Consider the following 20,794-nt stretch of genomic DNA (forward strand, 5'->3'; position numbering starts at 1 on the left):
TCTTGGCATTCAACGTGTGAAAAAATGTCAGATATCACTGCCATGGTGTGGATTTTGATCAGCAGCCTAGAGCTGACAGATTTTACTGTTTATTGCTTATCCCCAAGCTATTTACTTCCTTTTAACACTCTAAACTCCGCGCTCAGGTGCTGACATGGGCATTTTTTAATTAAGCACCTTTTCACCGTTGAAGTTTGCTTAACAGATAACCGCCTGATGGCTTTTCTCTTTTAACTTCTTGCTTGCTCAGCAGTGACGCTTTTCATAATTAAAGCCCTTTTGCAGTTATTCTGGTCTGCAATATTTATTCTTCAGAAAAAATAGTGAAGAAATGGTTTTGCATGACTGAATGGTTGAAGGAAACACTTTAAGCACTTGTCTGTTCTTCAGTAACACAAGTTTTTAAATTTAACTGTAGAACTTTCTGGCTCCTTTACCCACCATCTCTCAACGTTCAGAACTTCAGTGACCCTCGTGAACAGCTCTGAGTCACTTCTTCTCCTGGTGTCAACACTTCGCATCCGTTCGCATCAGATGAGAATCTGCGCGGAGCAGCTACGAAGCGAGATGTCGAATAAGCAGCCGTGAATTTGTCTCACAGAAGTATTTTGAGCACCGCCCCCCCCAGCCAAAATGCCCCAGATAATGAAAAGCTGTGCTGAAATTTCCTTCTCCTCCTTGCCTAACAAATGTGCGTGCAAATCGCAAGTTAGGTAAGAAAATACCCAGCACATGAGGAGCAGACCAGAGGTTTTTCAGACACCAGGCCCTATTGCAGCTGACAAATAAAATGTAACTGCAGCGGCAACATCTAAAATAGCACGAGAAAGAACTGACCAACAACTTGTTGCTCTTAGAAAAAGCTTGGTTTCGATTTCAGACTCAGGTTCTATGTATGGAATTTGCAAAAAGATAAGGGAAAGCCTCTATAAATACCTAAACAAAACCCAAGCAAAAAGATAAGGAGAAGCCTCTATAAATACCTAAACAAAAGCCGGTTAGTTTGAGCTTTCATGGCCACATGTAGACTAATAATTATTAGGGCAATCAAAGACATTTTGGAAAATAAAGACTGCGTCCTAATTTAAGCAGTTTTACCCCGATGTGCACGTAGGTTGCGTTAAGTGCTCAGCAGTGGCTTTTGCACCCTCCTACTTTTCAAACTCCTGTAGCCAAGCACGCTCTGTCTCAGAAAAGAATGCAACTTTTAGCCAAGATTTTTCAGCGTGAATTCTTGCGCATAAAATTCCCCCACTAAGAAATCTCTGAAGTTGATTTGAGGTAGAATAAAGTTGGGTCCGCTGATCTTCGTGCATGCAAAAGTTGTCTGTGGGATGGGAACATAGCCAGGAAAATTTTCGCCTATAAAAGGGGGCATATCACAGACTCATGGCTTATCAAAAACTAGTATTACACAGAAGCAATTGTTCGTAACTCTACGGCTTTGCCATGCAGCCGTTAATTCCCCACAAGCCGCCTACACCCGTAGTCACTGGAATCAGTGGGGGCTTTGTCACTGGTTCCAGCGGGCACAGAATGTTATCAGAACAGCATCTGCAGCCGTTCCCAGGTAGGAACACCAGGGAAAAAAAACAAACAAACTTTATTTGTAACTAAATGTTTCATGTTTCAAAAGACAGGCCTCAGATGTGCTTTGGAAACTTTTTTTGGGGGCGTATGTCTTTCTTCCACCAAGCTGAATATTTATCAGCTCTAGTCCTAGAGATGGTCGGAAGAGCTCATCTCCCAGGCGATCAGAACTTCTTTCGGATTTGCTTCTTTATTAAAATAATCAGGGCTTGAAATTACTTTTTTTTTTTAATTGCTCACAATCTTTGCTACTTGCATGAAAAGCAAGTAGCGCATTTCCATGTCTTTTATGAGGATTTTGGTTATTTAATTGCTCATCTGCCTTTAGCAAGTTCATGTCCTGAAAACAGAAAAGCAAGAGACTGCAGGTAAAAGGGAATTAATAGTTTATTTCAGCTCAGGAGGAAAAAAAAACAAACCCATGAAAATTCAAACTTATTTATTGTTTGGGAAGATCAAGGAGATGTGTTTGCAGATTTTAAGTGTGGAAAAGAATTCGTGTGGACCTACTGCAACTCGCTTAATTTCTCCGTAGCTTTGTTTCTCGGTTTACCATTTTAAAGTGAAGCGAATTATACGCTTCGACTTCATAACAGCATTTCACAGCTAAATAATTCAGGGCCAGACTGTGCTACATTTTTTTCACACTGTGTGATAACTTACCATGCAAAGATCCCCAAAGGACCAGCAAACCTATGTGACAGCTCCAAAGACAGGCTTCCTTGGGGACCACTTGCACAGTCACGTGTTGTTAGACATAAGAAAGAATGACGGAATCTGGCTGTTAAAGCCACAAGACGCTCAAATACCATAGCGACAGCAGACATTTAAGCTATAGATAAATTACACCTAAACCAATCCCGCTTCGCTGCATTCCTAACTTCTAAACTGCCCTTTGATTTCGGTATTTATTCTTGGCGCATTTTGAATTTTTAATCTCAGACCTCTGAATTTCTCCTCGGACAAGGACGTAACCGCAGATTCCTGCTGCCAGGTGAAATCACTGCGACGGGTTCTGGTTTGTGCAAATATCGGGAAGCCTTCGGACACGGTTTGCTTCGCAGGTGGCGAGGGCCGAGTAGCAGTGTCCTCACTGCTTAGAGCCACGAAACTTCTTTCTGGAAACAATAAAAGACATTTTTTATTTTTGCACCAAGTGGTTTAACCGGAGAGTCTGCAAAGGGCTGTAGGGATGGCGCAGGGCACGCAGGGTGTAAAAACCCATCTCTGTACAGAAAAAGTTGCTGTTACAGGAGTAATTACATAAAATAAACAAGGGGCTACAAGAAAAGCTGTTTTAAGCTGCCTGACAGCCTCTGTGCGAAGTAACTTGGCCCAAAGGATGCAGTAGGCTGAGGATTTATAGGATTTATAGATTTAATACTCCTTCAGAACAGTTTAGCGATGGCTACAGTTACCATTTCCACACTCTGGGATGGTCACAGAATCATAGAACCATAGAATGGTACAGGTTGGAAGAGACCTCAAAGATCATCTGGTTCCAACCCCCCTGCCATGAGCAGGGACATCTTCCACCAGACCAGGTTGCTCAGAGCCCCATCCAACCTGGCCTTGAACACTGCCAGGGAGGGGGCAGCCACAGCTTCTCTGGGCAACCTGTGCCAGTGTTTCACCACCATCATGGGGAAGAATTTCTTCCTAATATCTAATCTAAATCTGCCCTCTTTTAGTTTACAGCCATTCCCCCTCATCCTAGCACTACACACCCTTGTGGAAAGTCCCTCTCCAGCTTTCTTGTAGGCCCCTTCAGGCACTGGCAGCTGCTCTAAGGTCACCCTCGCAGCCTTCTCTTCTCCAGGCTGAACAGCCCCAACTCCCTCAGCCTGTCCTCGTAGGAGAGGTGCTCCAGCCCGCTGATCATCCCAAACTAAGGAAAAAAATAACCAAAATAGAACACCTATGGCCTGCTGCAATAATTAAAATTTCTGTGGCTGACACTTCCTCGGGCTCCTAGGCCACGGCCCGGTGGGTCCAGGCAGGGCTGAGGCCAGGGGAGGCCCGGGCTCGCCCCGACCTTGCTTTCGGGCCCGAGGAGGCTCTACCACAGCCCTGGCGAACGCATTGCGGCAAGCCTCCAGATCTCCCCAGGAGTTTTGCTTCTTTGCGCTCGCAAAATACATTTTTCCCTTCAGAGGGAAAAATTCTCGACTTAAAGGGGTGAAGCGCTGAAGGAGGGGGGGAGAGACGGGCGTCCCTCAGCGCCGGGGCCCCGCGCGGCGGCGGGAAGCGCGGCGGGGGCGGGGCGCGGCGGGGGCGGGGCGCGGCGGAGGGGCGGGGCCTCGGCGGGGAGGGGCGGGACGAGCGCAGGGGGGCGTTGGGTCCGTCGGGTAATGGCGCTCGGGGCCGGCGGCGGGGCCGGACGGGGCGGGGGGGGCTGAGGGCACCGCGGCGGGGGAGACAAAGCGCCGGAGCTGCCAGGTAAGGCCGCGGCCGCCCCTCGCCCGGGGGAGGGGATGGGCAGGGCGGGCAGCGCTGGCGGGGCTTTCCCCCTCCCCCTTCTCCTCCCCCCTCAGCCTTGGCCGTTTGTGAGGGGGAAAAAAAAATTCTCGTCAGGGTGAATCTCGCCCGGCGGCCTCCGGCCGCGGCCCCGCCGCCGGCCCTCACGCAGCCGCCGCCGCTCCGCCGGGCCTTGGGGCGGGATCCGGCGGGGCGCGGCCGCTTCCCCGGGGCTCCTCTGCTTTGTGTCCAGGTGGCGAGGGGCTGCCGGCGGCCATGGGGGTGCAGGACCGGCCCCAGTGCTTCTTCGAGATCGAAATCAACCGGGAACCAGGTGAGGCCGGCGGCTTTGGCGCGGGGCTCGGGGCTGGTGGTTTTGTTCGACTTTTTTTACCACATTTTTGCCTTAATGCTTGGCTCCAGCCGTTAGCAGTGGGTTTGCCGTTCCTGTGTCATTCCCCAGTTAGTTTTTTGGTAACTTTTTGTGTTCGCTGTTTGCTTTTTATTCTCTCTCGCGATTGATTTTGATTTGCGTACGTGGAGGGAGCCTTGCTAACGCTATTCTGGAGCTAAAAAACCTTCTGCATTAGAAGTGCTGTCTGGTTATTTATCATACCTTGACAATTCTGTAAACTATAGAAAACCAGGGCAAGTTGTGAGGAAACTGGGGAAGTACTCCTGGAATTGTTTTTAATCGTACGGTAATTAAAACTGGAAAGGGTCCCGTGGAGATCGTCTGGTCTCAATCTTTCCTCCTGCTCAGAATGAGTCTGCTGAATGTAAATGAAGAAGTGACCACAGAATAGGTGGCCTGTTTAAAGAAATAAAATAAACTCATCTCTTGGCTCGTATTTTTTCAGGTAGGAAGTGTGATCACCCATAGGTTGTAGACTGTAAGTTTCAGTCCTAAAATAGCTACTTGATTCCCTCTTCTATTTCCCCTGCTCTGTAAAAACGGTCGTACAGATTTACGTACCCAGCTTTTTGAACGTGAGTTAATCGATGCGTATTAGTTGTCTCACATATACTCAGTGCTTTATACTGCTACCATTTGCCTCTCAGAAAGTTGAATAAATGTGATGGCTTCATCATGCTTTCACTTTCATTTTCTGCTTCTGTGTTGCTCTGAAAGCCTTTGAAATAAGAGTTTGTATCTCTGCATTTTCAAATTTCCATTGCCTTCAGATGCAACTGTGACCCATTTGGCTTGCTTTTTGTTTTCACCAAAACCTGAGAAGAAAGATTCAGTTCTAGCTTCAGTGACCTGATAGGGCAGATCTATAAATCTGTTGCTATTGTAACTCCTATTTGAGTTATTAATAGTGCCTTCTCTGAAAATTTTTTTTAAGAGAAAAATGTTAATGTAAGTGGAGCTTTAACATTTTCTGTTGCTTTAAATTTAGACTAACTATGGAATGAGACTACTTAACATGTTTTAGGTTGGGCAGGTTTCCAGTTTAGCCATGGTAGTTTGATGAAATTGATTTGGAGCAAAGACATTTTATTCTTCATCTCACTTGCTTTTAATCTTTGGTAGGGTTTTTTGTTTTGGGTGTTCATCTGAGGATTCTCTCCCTGGGCTGTTTTCTTCAGCTCCCTCTTTATGTGCCTGCTTCTGCTCCCATTTCATAACACCGCTTGCTACCTGCCTGGTGTCCTCCTCGGTTTTGTGCTGTGCATCACGAGTGGAAGTGGATTACCTTGTTTTCCCTCGCATCTCCTTGGGTTTGATGACTGATAGCGGTGTCAGAGAGGAATTGCAGCCTTGGTATTCTTGGTGGTGCAAAGCTTTCGTTACCTGGAGTAGATGCAGGAGCTTCGGCTCTGTTCGTGGCCATCTGTATTTATTTTCTCTTTAAAGTAACAGGAATCTCACAGCTCTATATCAGATTCAGAGCCCTGCTGGTTTTATTGCATCTGACTGACTTGAATTTTTGCAGGAAAATGTGCCAGTTTGTAAAATGTTGGTATGGGGACTTGTGTGTAATGTGGTTATACTGCTTTATACTAGTGTCTGTTTTTTAATTCACTATACAGCTATGTCTTTGGATTTAAGGTTGTGTTTAAAAAACTTAAACCTTGCTCTTTTAGCTGTAAGATGACCTTCAAAAGCTGAATAAAGTGTGAATGATAAAGCAGTGCTTCCAGGTGACATGAAGCACTCGCTCTGAGAGCTGTACTCTCCTGCTGATACTAGCGAGGTATTAATTTTAACTTTTAAACTGCCAGCAGATTTCCAAATTAACATTTTGCTTATTTTAACTTTAATACAATAAGCTGATCTGCTTGTTCATTTTGATTAGATGTAGGAAAAAAGAGCTGGGGAAGAGAACAGTTCTGCATTTTTGCGGGGGGGTTGGACTAGATGACCCACAGAGGTCCCTTCCAACCCCTACTATTCTGTGATTCTGTGATTCTGTGATTCTGTGATTTTGTTGCCAGCCAAGAAATAAGACGTTGCCCCCACCCTGTCTACATCAAAAAGCTGAACTAACATCTCTCCACAAAATGCAGAGAGTACGAGGACATGCCTCTCGCAGGACTGGAGACGTCTCTTTGCGTGCGGAATGCAAAACTGTGTCATTTTTAACACCGTAGAGTGCTCAGAGTCCTAAAAGGTTCCCCCACACAGCTGCCAACTCCTAGCTTTCCACTTACAGGTTTTGCTTACCCAGTGTTTGTACAGATACCAGTAGCAACTGAAAATAAGAGAGCAGTGCACAGACTAGATGAGAAGGAGCGACAAAAAGTGGTGTGTGTGCGCGCATATGCGAGAGAGGAGGGGACTGCAGAGTTGGGAGTTTGTTTTACTCTTTAACTAGATCCCTTAGAAAATACAGGCATGGATATTGTAGCTTTGGTTGTGCTTTCAGAAGCTTTATTACAGCTTTTGTGTCCATATTTTAATTTTAGCTGCAGAATCTTGGAATAAAACTTGGTGCCTGCTTTTATGTGCCTCTTGCAGTTTTGCAAACTTTGTAGGGTGTGTTTCGATTAAGTCTAAATATAGGCTGCTTTTAATAAGTTGCCTGTTAAACATTTTTTTGTGAATGCACATTGTGGTTTATAATTTTTAGAGAGCAAATGGAAAATATATCAGGAATAAGCATTTGTTTTGATACTGGCACAGACAGCACCTCTCCCTTCTTTTGGGTCCGCCCTACCAATGGTTTTGGACGCCTACAGCGTGTGCATGGAGTAAGCTACTTACAGCATGCCAAGAACTTTGGGATGGCAGCAGATGCCTATTTAAATCATTCTGTGATGCAAAATCTGTGTGGAGCTTCAGTCTTTCAGATACTGTGATAATTAGAACAGATGTTCAACTAGGGTGTCACACAGATGATCTGCTGCTGTAGCGGTTTGTGTGGCTATCCAAGACTTTTCTCACGCACCTCCTATCCCTGCCTCCCCCCCAAATGGCTTTGTCTGTCATAAAGTATTGCACTTACTCATTTTTGCTTTGTTACATTCTTATTCACAGAAGAATTTTCCTTCTTTTTTTTTTTTTCTTTTTTTTTGACTTGTGTCTTCTACTGTTGTTTGACCCCTTGCTCTCTTTTTCATTCCACTTCACTTTCCTTCCTTCCTGGGGTGTGTCCCTTCCCGTATCAGTCAGTCTGTTCTTTCATTATGTCTCTCCTTCTGGTCACTTTTCCCTCAGGTTTGGTGTGTTTTGGGATTTCAGCTGATACAAATTTGTGTGAAGTAAGCTCCACTGAACAAGTCATTGTAGTACTCTGTGCATTAGTAGAACCAGGGAGGCCTTACAGGGTTTTTGTTACTCTTCCTGAAAACAGAAACTGTTCTGAACTGGCTTCCCAGTAACTTCCTAGCCCTTTGAAGGCAAAAAGTTGTAGATTGGCAGAAAATAGATCAGAACTTTGACTCTGTCCATGAAGCGATTGGCAATCCAGTTGAGTGCCCTGCAAGAAGAGGGCGTGCTATATAGCAACCCCTTTCAGAGGGCGTGTAAGGGAGACAAGATATAGATTCAGAGGGAAGTGGTTTAGTAAAAACTGCAATCTAATGGTCATAGAACTGTTGTTGTCCATGCAGGATGACGTAGCCTGAAGACTTACCTTGAGGTCTAGAACAAATGGGATTAGTAAATGGAAGACCAAACTGGTCAGCCTCTTCTGCTAGGCAGAGTGTAGCCTCTCACTTGCAAGTCTCTGTGAAGCTGAAGACAGTAAATATTTGTTGTGTGCAGTACTGAAATATGTTTGTTTTTGTGGAGACCACAGAAGACTGGAATGGAGGGAGCTTCAGGTAGTATTTGTGGAAGACTGGGCTTAGTAGAGAGCCGTGGAAGGAAGTTTCTGTAGGCTTTCCTTGCAGCGAGTGTAAGGTGGGGTAAGGAAGCATTAACAAAGTGTTCATGTGCCAAGGCTATAGGACCCTGCTCAGGGGAACTGGGACATCCATTGTTTTAACTGGTGTTTAAATAAAATCTGTTCTTTTTCCACCGTAAGCTTTTCTTTTTCTGAAAACTGTAGCCACATTTCTACTTTAAAGCAGTCTTTTTAAATTTGTGTGACTTAGTGTCCACAAATTTAGGGAGAAATAAATGAATAAAATACAAATGCAGTCATTTTAGTGAGCTGTTATGTAAACTTGCATTCAGATCTGTCGAAGCCTTTGGGCCTGGTCTCTCTCTGTAAGGGATGTGCATCTCTGGCTTAATGGATGTAACCCCTGCTTTCTCCTTCTGCAGAGATTCCTGTTGATATACTGGGAGAAGTGCTTTAGTGGCTTCTTACTTGGTTTGCTGTAAGAAACCGGGAAAAGACAAAACCAATATATTTAAATTTAATTTTGAGTAACTAGGTTTATTTTGGGAGTATCTATCTGAATTTGACACCCTTGTGGCCCAAACATAACATAATCTAGCAAAACAGTTTCTATTACATGGAAAATACATTCAGGCAGTATCTGTCTGTCTCCCGCAGTTGTTGCTAAAAAGTTAATGAGCTACATTGGAGGAAATCACTGGACAAACACTTGACATCAGTGATCACTTTAATAAACTTTGCTAGTGGGAACCCTTATTGCAGTATAGCATGGATACTACTTTGAATTTTTACCACTAAATTTGAATCAAGTGCTAGTTCTTACTCAGCCGAAAAATTCATCAGGTGTTCAAAAACAAGAGGAAAAAAAAAAGTGTTTTCATCTTGCAATTTGAAAACAGAGTTCTGAAATTGGGTTATTTCTGGTCATTATGCCTTCTGGTTTCTATAATTGGTATAGCTCATTAGCTACAGATACCAGATTATGAAATCAAACTTCAAAACATCTTAGACTTTATATATGCATCACTTACTGTGTGTAATTACCAGTAACGTAAATACTTCTTTCATCACTTACTCTAATTTCTATCAAAAAAATCTTTAAAAAATAAGTTAAAAGCCTACTAACAGATCAGAATACTTTATCAAAGTATTGTTTTACAAATAATTGGCATATGTTAAGTTATGCTTGGATAATTTTCTATGGTGTTGGCTAGCACAAAAAGTACAGTAACGTACTGTAAACTCTGCGCTGTGATCCAGACAAACATGGCTTCATAGCTGTGAGCTGGTGAGAATCGGTCTTCTATTGAGAGCAAGACTAAATGAAAATTGTAGACATGTCCTGCCTGTTGACGCATTAAAACAAAGATTCTTTTTTTTTAATAGTTGTTATAACTTCCTTGTGGTACTGGAAGATTTGCAACTGAAGTTAGGTGAGAGTTTCACTGCGAAAAAATATAATCCCTGCATTTTTTTCTTTAGTCTAAAAGTGAGGCGTCTCCGCAGGCTCATTTCTTGGCTAAAGCTGACTGAGGAGTCTGGGTAGGTTTGTGAGCAGGCTTCACCTGCTTGAATAACTCTTCTGAGCAGTTTTTGTTTTAATTTACTGTTCCAGTCTTACGGCTGGTCACAGAAAGCTGGTTCCCTAATCAGGTAACTTAACCTTTGTACCAGGGAAATGAAGCTGAAGAAAATATTGGAAATTTTCTGTATACAGTGAAAGTGGATAATGTCAGAGAAGAGGTGTCTAAAACGGAGGAAATTAGTAGGATCACAAAGTTTTTTTTATCTGCGTTAACGTCAGCTTATACCTCAGCTTCGAGTTTAAACTGAGGTTTTTTTTGTTTTTTTTTTTGAGGGAAGAGGTAAGAGAAAGATTCATAGGTTCCAAGCATGCTTTTTACACAGATTTTTTTTTTTTTTTTGATAACAGCTGTTATTTCATAAGTGTTTACCTGATCAAGGTGTGAAAATGTGTTTGATCTTTCTCTGGCACATTCAGTTGACAGTTTGTCAGTGGAAAATATCACCGTCCAGTGATAATGGTGTTCATGCAGTTTAGGGGAAATGCAGATAGTAACTCCCCAGATGCACACACGGTACGTGGTTTGTGTCTTACGAGCACACGACAACATTTTATATAGCTTGATATAACGGGGTAAGCAGTACTCTAGGTTTTATGGAGGAGAGATGTCCTTATCTTTTGAAGTGGATCTGTAGTGTTATGATGTTGGGTCTGCGCAGCGCAGCGTGTAGAGGTTGAAAGGTGTGGGAAGCTTCAGCATGATTATTGACAATGCTCTGGTGAACGATACCGTTGAAATCATGGTACCTTAGCTGTGAATGTTTTTTTTTCTGTGTTCTGCCTTGACGTGTTCAAGAACTTCGGGTGATGTTCTTCCACCAGGAAACAGAACTGGTGGCATCTGCTGCTGAAGGTGCTAAATATGGTGGGGTTTGTACGTGGGACAGGGACTTGCAACCAGAAGACTTCTCCAAATTTATGCCTGAAGGCAAAAGTCCCTTCTGGAGCCCGTGGGCAGCAACACCTATGGGTTATGTGGCAGCTGGGAGCTTGGTAAATAAGCAGCTGGTCCTGCTTGTGTCAGGGGGGTTGGAACCAGATGATCTTTAGGGTCCCTTCCAACCCTTACCGTTCTATGATTCTATATTCCTCTGCTCTGAGTAGAATGGGGATAGTGACAACTTTTTCTCTGAAGGGCATCGTGTGTTATTTCCCATAGCAAATGTGGAGGAAATCTGTACGTGGCTCTCTGAAGCACTCAGTCCCTGTTCCGTTCAGCGCTGCTGCAAGCAGAGGAATGGGACTTCTGCTCTCCTGAATTGCTGTGCTTATAATGAAAATTGATAACGCTTTTATGAAACCGGCTTCTTTATTGTGGTCTCTGTATGAATCCTCATTGCGCCTAGCTTATAATGGTTCCTTCACTTCCAAACAGCTGTCTTTTCACAGCGGCGGTTACAGCTACCGCGGTTTGATGTGGGGTCTGTGAATATTCGCGATTTCTTCATTCTTTGAAGATCGTCCCTACCCATTTTCTTTACATTTTTCCTGCTGTAATGATGAATGCTCAGAGAACATTTGTACTGCAGTTAATGAAATGCAGACATTTCAACAGCTAAAGGCATCTTGAATTTTTATCTAAGAGTACAAAATACAGGTGGTCGCTGTGTTATTTTATTTTATTTCTTCCCTTTTTGAACCAACAATTCACCCTGTTGGCAATTGTAGACATTTGAACAAAGCTTTAAAATTGAACGCAATTTCTTAGGAGCCTCTCAGAATTTTGCTTGATGATGAGGTATTGAATAAAGTACGTTTGAGCTTCTTTTTTCTTTCTTTAAGGACAGGAAAAGAGAAGTAATTTCTGGACTAGTTCCTTTTTAAAATTATCTTTGAAGTCTTACCAGTGTCCACCACTAGAGGGTAGTGCTCGTTGACAGATTATTACTGGTTTCCTTGTAAGGCTGGCAACAGTGTGGCTTTCGTGGTTTATTTCACCACCCATAGAGATAACAACTTTTTCTGTTAATTATGTATTTTTTTTTAAAAGATTTCATATATTTGGGAGTTTTAAAATTTTGTCTTTAGTAGTATATGTCCTAGTATGTTGGAAAACAAATTAAAAAATATGAATCAGTTCTAAAATAGTTTTTCTTTATACTAAAGCACTCTTCAGCAATATTGTAATGGTTTTCCAAGGTGCATAGCAGAACTACCACCAATAGCACGGGGGTGGCTGCACTATGCAAAGTGAACAGAGTAATTCTCACAAAGTAGTATTTAGTTCATAGTATCTGGCAAGTGGAGTGTTATTCCTAAAATTGCTACTATTGTTCTGCCAGCTTTTAATCTTTTCTGTTTGATTTATCTGTTTTATTAAAAAAAAAAAAAATCCCCACACAAGGATGTTAGACCAAGAGAGTGCAAATGCGTCTATAATCCTTAGTATGGGACTAAGTCAGTTGGATTTTTAGGAAATGATCACAGGGAAAACTGTGGAAGTGTAATTATTATCGTATTTGTGTAATTATTAACGTACTTGTATAAACATAGTAGTGGGGTGGGGGGGGAGTATTACCCCAGCTCTCTGCCCAGCTCTCTAGGACCTGTATTTGCAAATCTTTTTCAAAACAGAAATGAATTGATAGGATAGACTATTTTAGTAAATCAGTTTGGCTTTCCAGGTTCACATCAAAATGGAATCATTAGGATTTTCAATAAATTAGATGTAACGATGTTACTTAATCTTCAATTTTTTTTTACAAATATGGTATTGTTCTTTTGTGCCGCTTATTTAAATATATGCATATTTGAGATGTCTTCTTATTGTGCTTGATAAAATAACTTTTTCTTGGGAAATTATATTTTCAAAACGTGATTTATTTATATGCAGATTTTCTTATATTGTTATAAAAAGGATATAAAACACTCAAATTTTTTTTTTAATCTTCTAGTTGGTCGAATTATGTTTCAGCTCTTCTCAGACATATGTCCGAAGACTTGCAAAAACTTCCTTTGCTTGTGCTCAGGTAAGTAGCATGCTTCTATTTAAGAATTTTAATGTTTCATACAATTATTATTTGTTTATGCAAGTCTAAACCACAGCATAATAGTGCTGACGGGTTTTTTTTTCCCCTTGTAAAAGCTGAGATTTGTTAGTGCTCAGAAGGATTTGAATAACGCATAGCAGGAAATAGGGTGGTATTCTATAATGGTGATGGAGTTAGAGTAGTGGAGTTAACACGTGATTACAGAATGCAAAACTGTGAATGTCTGAAAGAAAAACACATGGGGGGCTCCTGAAGGTAGAAGTGGTTGACAAGGCTGAGGCTGTGGTAGAATTATTGACCACTGAAGTTACACAAATGTGATAAAGGCAAGCAATTCTTTAGGACTTGGTAGGGCTTTAGGATTTATCAGGAGACACATTAAGTATTAATGTCACTGCGCAATATAATGGTGATATTTGATTTGGGACACTACATGAAACTTTGAATATCAGTAATTTTTTTCTTATATAAAATGTTGGTTATATATGATAAAATTTTGACTGTATTTCTAGTTCATAGAAGCGCTACACAGGGATCAGAGGACAGGAGCATCTAGTAAATCTGAGAAGTTTTTCATTTTTAGCTAAATGAAAGACTAAAAGGGAATATGATAGTCTCTTACAAACCCTCAGGTTGTTTAGTGGGAGAGAGGAGAGATGTGTGAAATCAAAGGGACAGCATTGGCAGAAGAATGTCTGAGTATAATGTAGCACCCTCTAGCCCATTTTTTTAAGCAGGACTGCACTTTTAAAAAATGTTTTCCAGTTGCTGGAAGAGTAAGGGTAGTAAGGGTTTAGTGGGGTTTTTCTGGTCTGCATTGTTCCTCAGGGATTTTTCATGTCTAAGTTGAAGATTAATCTTGATTAGGATATTATAGGAATCAGCGTGTGTTGTTTATGTGAAGAATGCATTGTGTGTCTCTTGGTGATCTCCTGGTTTTCCATACCTGAATGCTCAGCGACTTGCAGTGTGCCTTGAATTAACTGCACCAGTGAAGCCTCTACCTCGTATATGAAATAACTCTTTTCCTAATCATTGAAATGCTCCAGCAAGACCTTCCAGGCAGCGTTTTAATATCTGGCTTTAGTGAACAGCTTTTAGCTAAATGACTATGCAAAACAAATGCATTAACTTCTTAAGGTTCGTCTTGTCCGAGCTCAAATCCCAGAATGTGACGTGTTCTAGAGAATCTCTGTGAAGATTTAGAACAGCTTTCTAGTACTATGAACTTGTGCAAGGGACAGTGCATATCTCATTTCTCTGAGGTCTGCGTGGTGATTCCCCATCTTTTTATTCTACTTTCTGATTTTTTTTATCGCTTATGCTTATTAACGAGATACTTAGGGATAGACTGAGAATGGGAAAGAATGGTACAACTATCATAGAAAAATGGAAACTTGTTTGAAATTTATCTTGGTCAGAATAGCTTACAAAAGATAAGAAATAAAATGCAGCTTCATGTTCTGTAGCTCTGTAGGATTGTTTAAATCCTTACAGCAGCTTTGCTAGAAAAATGTTAGGTGAAGATAAAGGAAGGAAAAGGTGTTGGAGGTGATGAGGAAAGAAGCAAACAAGCAGAAGAAAGAAAGAACAACTTTTTTTTTTTTCATAAAAAACCCCTACTCTGACTTCTTTGTATTTCATCCCCGTTTGAATTCTGTTCTACAGCTGGCTGTACAGGTTTCATTGATGTCTTCAGTTAGAACCTGTTTTAATTGGAAGAACACTTGAAATTAAGCAGGAAGTTAGGGGGTCTGCGCTTGAGATCACTCACAGACTTGAAAGCTACCTGAAATGTTTGTTTCATTTTTGCAAATTGTGTTTGCTACTGTGTACTCATAGGATAGACTGATGATTTGACAGATATCTTTAAAAATCTGCTAATAAACACATGGTAATTAAATTCTGCAGGGGAGAAGGAAGCATATAGAAGAACCTGAAGTAATTTAATTTCTTTTGGTGAACGTGAGGTTTGAGAGAATTAAATTATATTCATTTCTTTTGCTGGTGGAAGCCATCTCTTTCCTGCCATGGTAGTTCTCAAGCTTGAACTTGGGATGGCTGAACTTGGAGGCTAGGTTTGCACAGCTAACATTAATTTTTTTCTTATTTGCACTAATTACATCTGTGTTATTGTTTAGTTCACCTGAGGATTTTTTCCCTATCAACTGTTCTGTCTGCCTTTCTCCTTCTCCTTGAGAAGTTCTTCCAGTGCACTTGTTAGTGCCAGTTGATCTGTAGTATGCATGGCACTTTCCTTGCCCTCCTGCCTTGCACTGTCAGAACCTCGACTGCGTCTGAACTGAATGTCCCACACAAGGGTGCTGTCTCCTGCTTGGTACCACAGATGAGAACTGTGGTCAGCAGCAACAGGCCAGGCTTTGGGTCATCCGCATTCTTTGCAGTAGGATCCAGCAGTTCTCTGGTACAGACTTTCTCCCTGTCCCCATGGAGGGATGGAACATTCCGGTGGGGCTACTACTTCTGTGTTTGCCTGTACTATGTTAAAGGACCTACAAAGCCCGTCTTCAGAAGAGCAGTGAGTCTGTGGTGGGAGATGAAAGAGGTGTGCTGGTAAGATTGCATTGACCTCTGGCAACCAGAACTGAGACGTGAAGGGCTGCTTTAAATTTTGAGTTGTGAGCTGCTGTGCCATCTTCAGAGACCAAATAAGTCATTTACTTCCAGAAGTCAGGCTCCCCCGACTCCTGCCACTTTTCACAGCAAGATCTGTTGGTAGAACTTCAGTCATTGTAGAAGTGTGGGTTCCTATCAGGTCTATCTTTTGTCCCTATCTTTTGGCTTTTGCAAGAAATCTTAGAATTGCTGGAGGTTTGCTCAACACAGCATCACTTTATGGCGCTGACATCTTCTTGTACCCATATGCAAGGTCTGTGCTCATCTAAGGAGATATATAGCTGTATAACAGAGAGGGGCTGCTGTCCCATTCCGCACCATGTAGTCTGCATAGTGGGATATCTTAGCAGCGGACTGTGAGCACTGTACATTTTTGGCCTACATAAAGTCAGGATTCTGCGTGCTAGGCCAATCCGGCGTGGTCTTTATCCTTCGGGGTGCATGGGTACCCACCTGTGCTGCAGGTGATAGAGGCTTCACGGCTGCAGGGTACCGTGTGTCCCCACTTACGCTGTTACGGACCTCACAGTAACTTGATTTGGGCTGTGCCCTTCCGTTGTGTCGTTGTGAAGAGTGCTTTTACTTCTCTCAACGCAAGGTGATGTGCTCTGAAAGAAAGACTGGAGACCAGCGATTGAAATGCTGTGCCCATCACCGTGCCTGCTGCTCCCTCCATAATCTCTGTGAGGCAAGCCAGGCTGTGTTTGTCAGAAACAGATGGAGGGGGACAGGGTGATTCTGGCTGCCTTCCTGCAGCCTGACACTGTTGTCAGAAATAGACCTGGCTGCTGTGAAAGAACGCTGTCTGCCTTGACAGTGAGAGGCTCTGTGCATTTCAATTAAAACAGCTGGACTTGCAAACTGGCCTTTGCAGGTCCTTCGGTCAGCCCACCTATTGAATAAGCACAAGCCCATCTGCTCTTTGGCGCTTTGTCAGGAGCTCCCCTTCTCATAATCTCAAACAAAAACTACTACTGGGCACCTAATTCAAAATATCTGATTGGGTCGGCAGTGCAGGGTGTTCACAGGGCATGAGAGCAAAGTCTACCTGCCAGGGGGAGAAGGGCACTGTGATAAAGGCCCTTGTGTTGTGCCCACCGCAGCTAACAGGTTGTCCCTCGCTGTGACTATGTAAACTCTCCTCCACCATCCCATTTCCAAGTCATTTGCAGCAAGTGGAAAGAACTGCTTAGGCAGGAAGGGTGCAAGTAGATGGGGTTCAAAGACACCTTTTTTTCTTTTTCAGACCAAATTCAGGAATATTTAGGGCAAAAGGATAAGGCCAATATTTGGCCGTAAACAAAAAAGAAGCCCAGCCTGTGGGCTTTGTACTGGCTGTTGCAGAGAAGTGTCTGAGCTGAGGGAGGTGTTGGAGCTCTAACCAGTGGAACAACTGGTCTTTGACTTTTGCCTGACTGGGAGTTCTACGATTGGTTTTGAAAATCGGGGTGACGTAGTACAGCTTTTGCAGGAACTTAGCCCTCCACCGTTCGGCCAGCAGCTCAAGTGCACTGTCTAAAGTGCCTGTGGCGTATGGGGAGGTAGCTGAGTTACGTGATTTTACCCAGCTGTATCGTGCATGAAAGGAAGGGGACATCACAATCACAGAATGTTAGGGGTTGGAAGGGACCTCTGTGGATCATCTAGTCCAACCTCCCTGCCGAAGCAGGGTCACCTACAGCAGGCTGCACAGGACCTTGTCCGGGTGGGCTTTGATTATCTCCAGAGAAGGAGAATCCACAACCTCCCTGGGCAGCCTGTTCCAGGGCTCCGTCACCTTCAGAGTGAAGAAGTTCTTCCTCATGTTCAGATGGAACTTCCTCTGCTTCAGTTTGTGCCCGTTGCCCCTTGTCCTGTCACTGGGCACCACTGAAAAGAGTCTGGCCCCATTCTCTTGATACCTACCCTTAAGACATTTATGAGCATTTCTAAGGTCCCCTCTCAGCCTGCTGTTCTCCAGGCTAAACAAGCCCAGCTCCCTCAGCCTTTCCTCCTAGGAGAGATGCTCCAGTCCCCTTCTCATCCTTGTAGCCCAGCGCTGGAGTCTCTCTGGTAGCTCCTCATCTTTCTTGAACTGGGGAGCCCAGAACTGGACACAGTACTCTTGGATGGGGCCTCACCAGGGCAGAGTAGAGGAGGAGGAGAACCTCCCTTGACCTGCTGGCCACACTCCTCTGAATGCACCCCAGGATCCCATTGGCTTTCTTGGCAGCCAGGGCACGCTGCTGGCTCATGGTTAACCTGTCATCCCCCAGCACTCCCAGGTCCCTCTCCGCAGAGCTGCTCTCCAGCAGGTCCGCCCCAAGCCTGTAGTGGTGCCTGGGGTTGTTCCTCCCCAGGCTCAGGACCCTGCACTTGCCCTTGTTGAACTTCAGGTTCCTCTGCGCCCAACTGTCTCAACAAGTATTGCCATTTATTATGACAGGGACTATGCTGTCTTGGCGATACCGTAAATAAAGGGAATGCAACTTCTGGCCGTGGTCTAAAGCTCACCTCTCACCTTGACATACCAGCTCAATCAGGTGGTCAAGTGCAGTACAGGATCCCATTCCGTAAGGGGATTATCCATAGCCTGGGTAATGAAATGTGACCTAAAATGTAGGCAGATGCTTCTTAGTGTTGATTAATGTGGGGTTTCCAGTGCTGTAGCAAAGATGGGCATGTTGTGGGGGGAAAGAGGGTGTGTCATCCCTGTAATAAATAGCTTTGCTTGGATAACTTCCGTGGAAATAAAAATGGGGTAGGAGGAGGCATGGGTTGTGGGTATGGAGAGTCAGAGTTATGGAAAGTAAGTTGTATTGTCTGAGTGAAGGCTTCTACAGGTATGATAAACAGCAATGCAGTGAGTGGTTTTTGTGCCACAGACTGCTCTTTGCCCTCATTCTGGCAGCGATGGGCTGTTTGGAATGGTAAATTTGGGGTGATTTGATGGTCAGTTAATTTTGGTTGGAGGAACAGTAGATTGCAAAAGGGGAGTGTTGGCTCTGGGTAACAAGTACGCTGTCGTGGTTTAACCCGGCCGCTGCTCACTTGCTTCCCTCCTGCAGTGGGAGAGGGAGGAGGATGGACAAAAAATAAGACTTGTAGGCTGAGATAAAGACATTTTAATAAGACAACAAAGGAAATAATGAAGAATATGCAAAACAGTCGATGCACAACACACTTTTTCTCACCACCTGATGACCAGTTGCGCACCCAGTCCCTGAGCAGCGATCATGGATTTCACAGAAAAGGGTTGAACTCACAGAGAAGTGTTTCTGCCTTCCCCCTGCCAACCAGCCCCCATTTATGTACTGAGCATGATGTCAATGGTATGGAATATTTGCATTGGCCAGCTTGGGTTAGTTGCCTGGCTGTGCTCTCTCCCAGCTCTTGTACACCTGCTCATTAGCCGAACGTGGGAAGATGAAAAAAGTCCTTGATTTCTTAGCAACAACTAAAAACATCAGTGTGTTATCAACATTCTGCTCATACTAAATCCAAAACACAGCAGCTACTGGGAAGACAGTTGGCTCTGTCCCAGCCGAAACCAGGACACATCTGAGGCCACCACGTGGTACAGAACATACTGGTTAGACGTCCTCTGACCAAGAGTCAAAGGCGTGTTCCATAACCGGTGGTGGGGTGAAACCAAATGTTGGGTTATTTGTCCTTTCTCATTACAGAATATCTCCTGCACGTGTGGTTTATGTGGGATTTTTTCTGTTGCACAGGCTGTAATATAGCTGTTACTCCTAATTGCTGTGTTCTGCCAGTTCCCCTCCTCTTGGAACCTAAAGTCAGTGTCTCTTGTCTGTTCCTTGACTGGACCAGTATAAATCCCTCATGAACCTACTACGTAGAACCTCTGCCTTGCCAGTCATAGTACCCTCATCCACATGTCCAGTGCAGCTTTTTTTCTGAACTTTGGAAGAAATGTTGATGAAGCTTGAGGTTCTGGAATGTCTTTCTCAAAAGTCACCAGTAGGCTTGAGCTACAGCTGCACTGGGAGTCCACTGAGTGCCACTTCTTAGGAAATCTCAGGCTCGGAAAGGATTAACAGGTACCATGGCCCAGCTTGGCTTCTGCTGCTGGGTGAGAATGGCCTTGGTACCAGTTCAGGGTTTGGGGGATTTCTTTTTTCTGCTGCTACGATTGTCATTCGGCTTGTGCTGGACTGGTTCTTGTATACACAGTTTTATTCCCCTGTTCTGTCGGTCTTTTCAGAAATGGGACTCTGTTTTGTGCAGGTTTCATACGGAGGTGGTGCGGGTTGGTGCTGGGCAGATTGGCGTTTCGGGGTGGCCTGACACCGCGTGTGGGTTGGTGAAGATGTGACACATCCTTGGAGTAGCTCAATCTCACTGCTCTGAGAGTAGATTGTGTTAATACTGAGTTGAAGCCTGTTCTGAGCGCAGATTTCAGTCGTGGGATTCAGCTGGCACAACTGGTTTGAAAAGGACTCCGGCGTAAGCTCCCGCTAACATAATAGTGTAGTTATAACCACAGAAAATAGTTAACCCAGAGTTATAATGAACTTTGGTTTTCTTATTAATTGTTCTAAGTGGATAGCTAATAAGTCCACTCCTTCTTAGGAGGGGAGGAATTTTTTTTGAAGCAACAACCTAATTTTCTTTTGAGAGTTCCCTTGTAAATGGGTCCGTTCTGCCATTAATGGGTGGTGAAAAGGCAACAGCGAGGACCGTGTTATCTTTTATAGTTGTGCTGTTCTGGTGGCTGTCATATCCATGAGCAATAGGGACGTAAAACCCTTGGAATTTGTTCAGTGACAGTCTGTAGATTCTTTTTGTTTAACCTTCTTGCAGGTGAAAAAGGAATTGGCAAAACAACTGGAAAGAAGCTGTGTTACAAAGGCACTACGTTCCATCGTGTGGTTAAAAACTTCATGATTCAGGGTGGGGACTTCAGCGAAGGTAAGATGCACTTTTAAAGTGTTTTAAATGGAAACATTTAAATGAAAGTGTTTTAAATGGAACAAAAAAGTTACAATTTGTGTGGTTATAATGTAACTTTAGAAGATGCCATAAAAAGACTTTTTGCTGTGAAGTGTAACATAGATCACCCATTTCTTTGTTAATTTTTGAAATTCTAAAATGTGTTAACTGAAGTAATATTTGTTTAGAGAAATGTGGTAAGAAGAAAAACCCTCACTGGAGCTGATAACACGTATCTTACTAAAACAATTCAAATCCAGTTTGTAGCCTTAACTGCTTTTCACTTTTGTGTCTGCAGTAGAGGC

The 20,794-nt window shown here is 43.3% G+C and overlaps 1 protein-coding gene across 7 annotated transcripts in view; it reads left to right on the plus strand.

Annotated features, from left to right (window-relative positions):
- The first annotated feature begins 3,989 nt into the window (after positions 1-3,989).
- NKTR (natural killer cell triggering receptor) overlaps positions 3,990-20,794 on the plus strand; it is a 44,795-nt gene continuing 27,990 nt past the window's right edge. For 5 of the 7 annotated variants that reach the window (XM_075419883.1, XM_075419886.1, XM_075419885.1 and 2 more), the window contains exons 1-4: positions 4,014-4,029; positions 4,165-4,381; positions 12,822-12,896; positions 20,361-20,468. In XM_075419883.1, coding sequence (XP_075275998.1) covers positions 4,324-4,381; positions 12,822-12,896; positions 20,361-20,468 — 241 coding nt within the window. In that variant the 5' untranslated portion in view covers positions 4,014-4,029; positions 4,165-4,323. Of the gene's footprint in view, positions 4,030-4,164; positions 4,382-12,821; positions 12,897-20,360; positions 20,469-20,794 lie in introns of all 7 variants that reach the window. The other 2 variants (XM_075419884.1, XM_075419887.1) reach the window with 2 other exon arrangements.

Source organism: Opisthocomus hoazin, chromosome 4, assembly GCF_030867145.1.
Source record: "Opisthocomus hoazin isolate bOpiHoa1 chromosome 4, bOpiHoa1.hap1, whole genome shotgun sequence".
NCBI lineage: Eukaryota > Metazoa > Chordata > Aves > Opisthocomiformes > Opisthocomidae > Opisthocomus > Opisthocomus hoazin.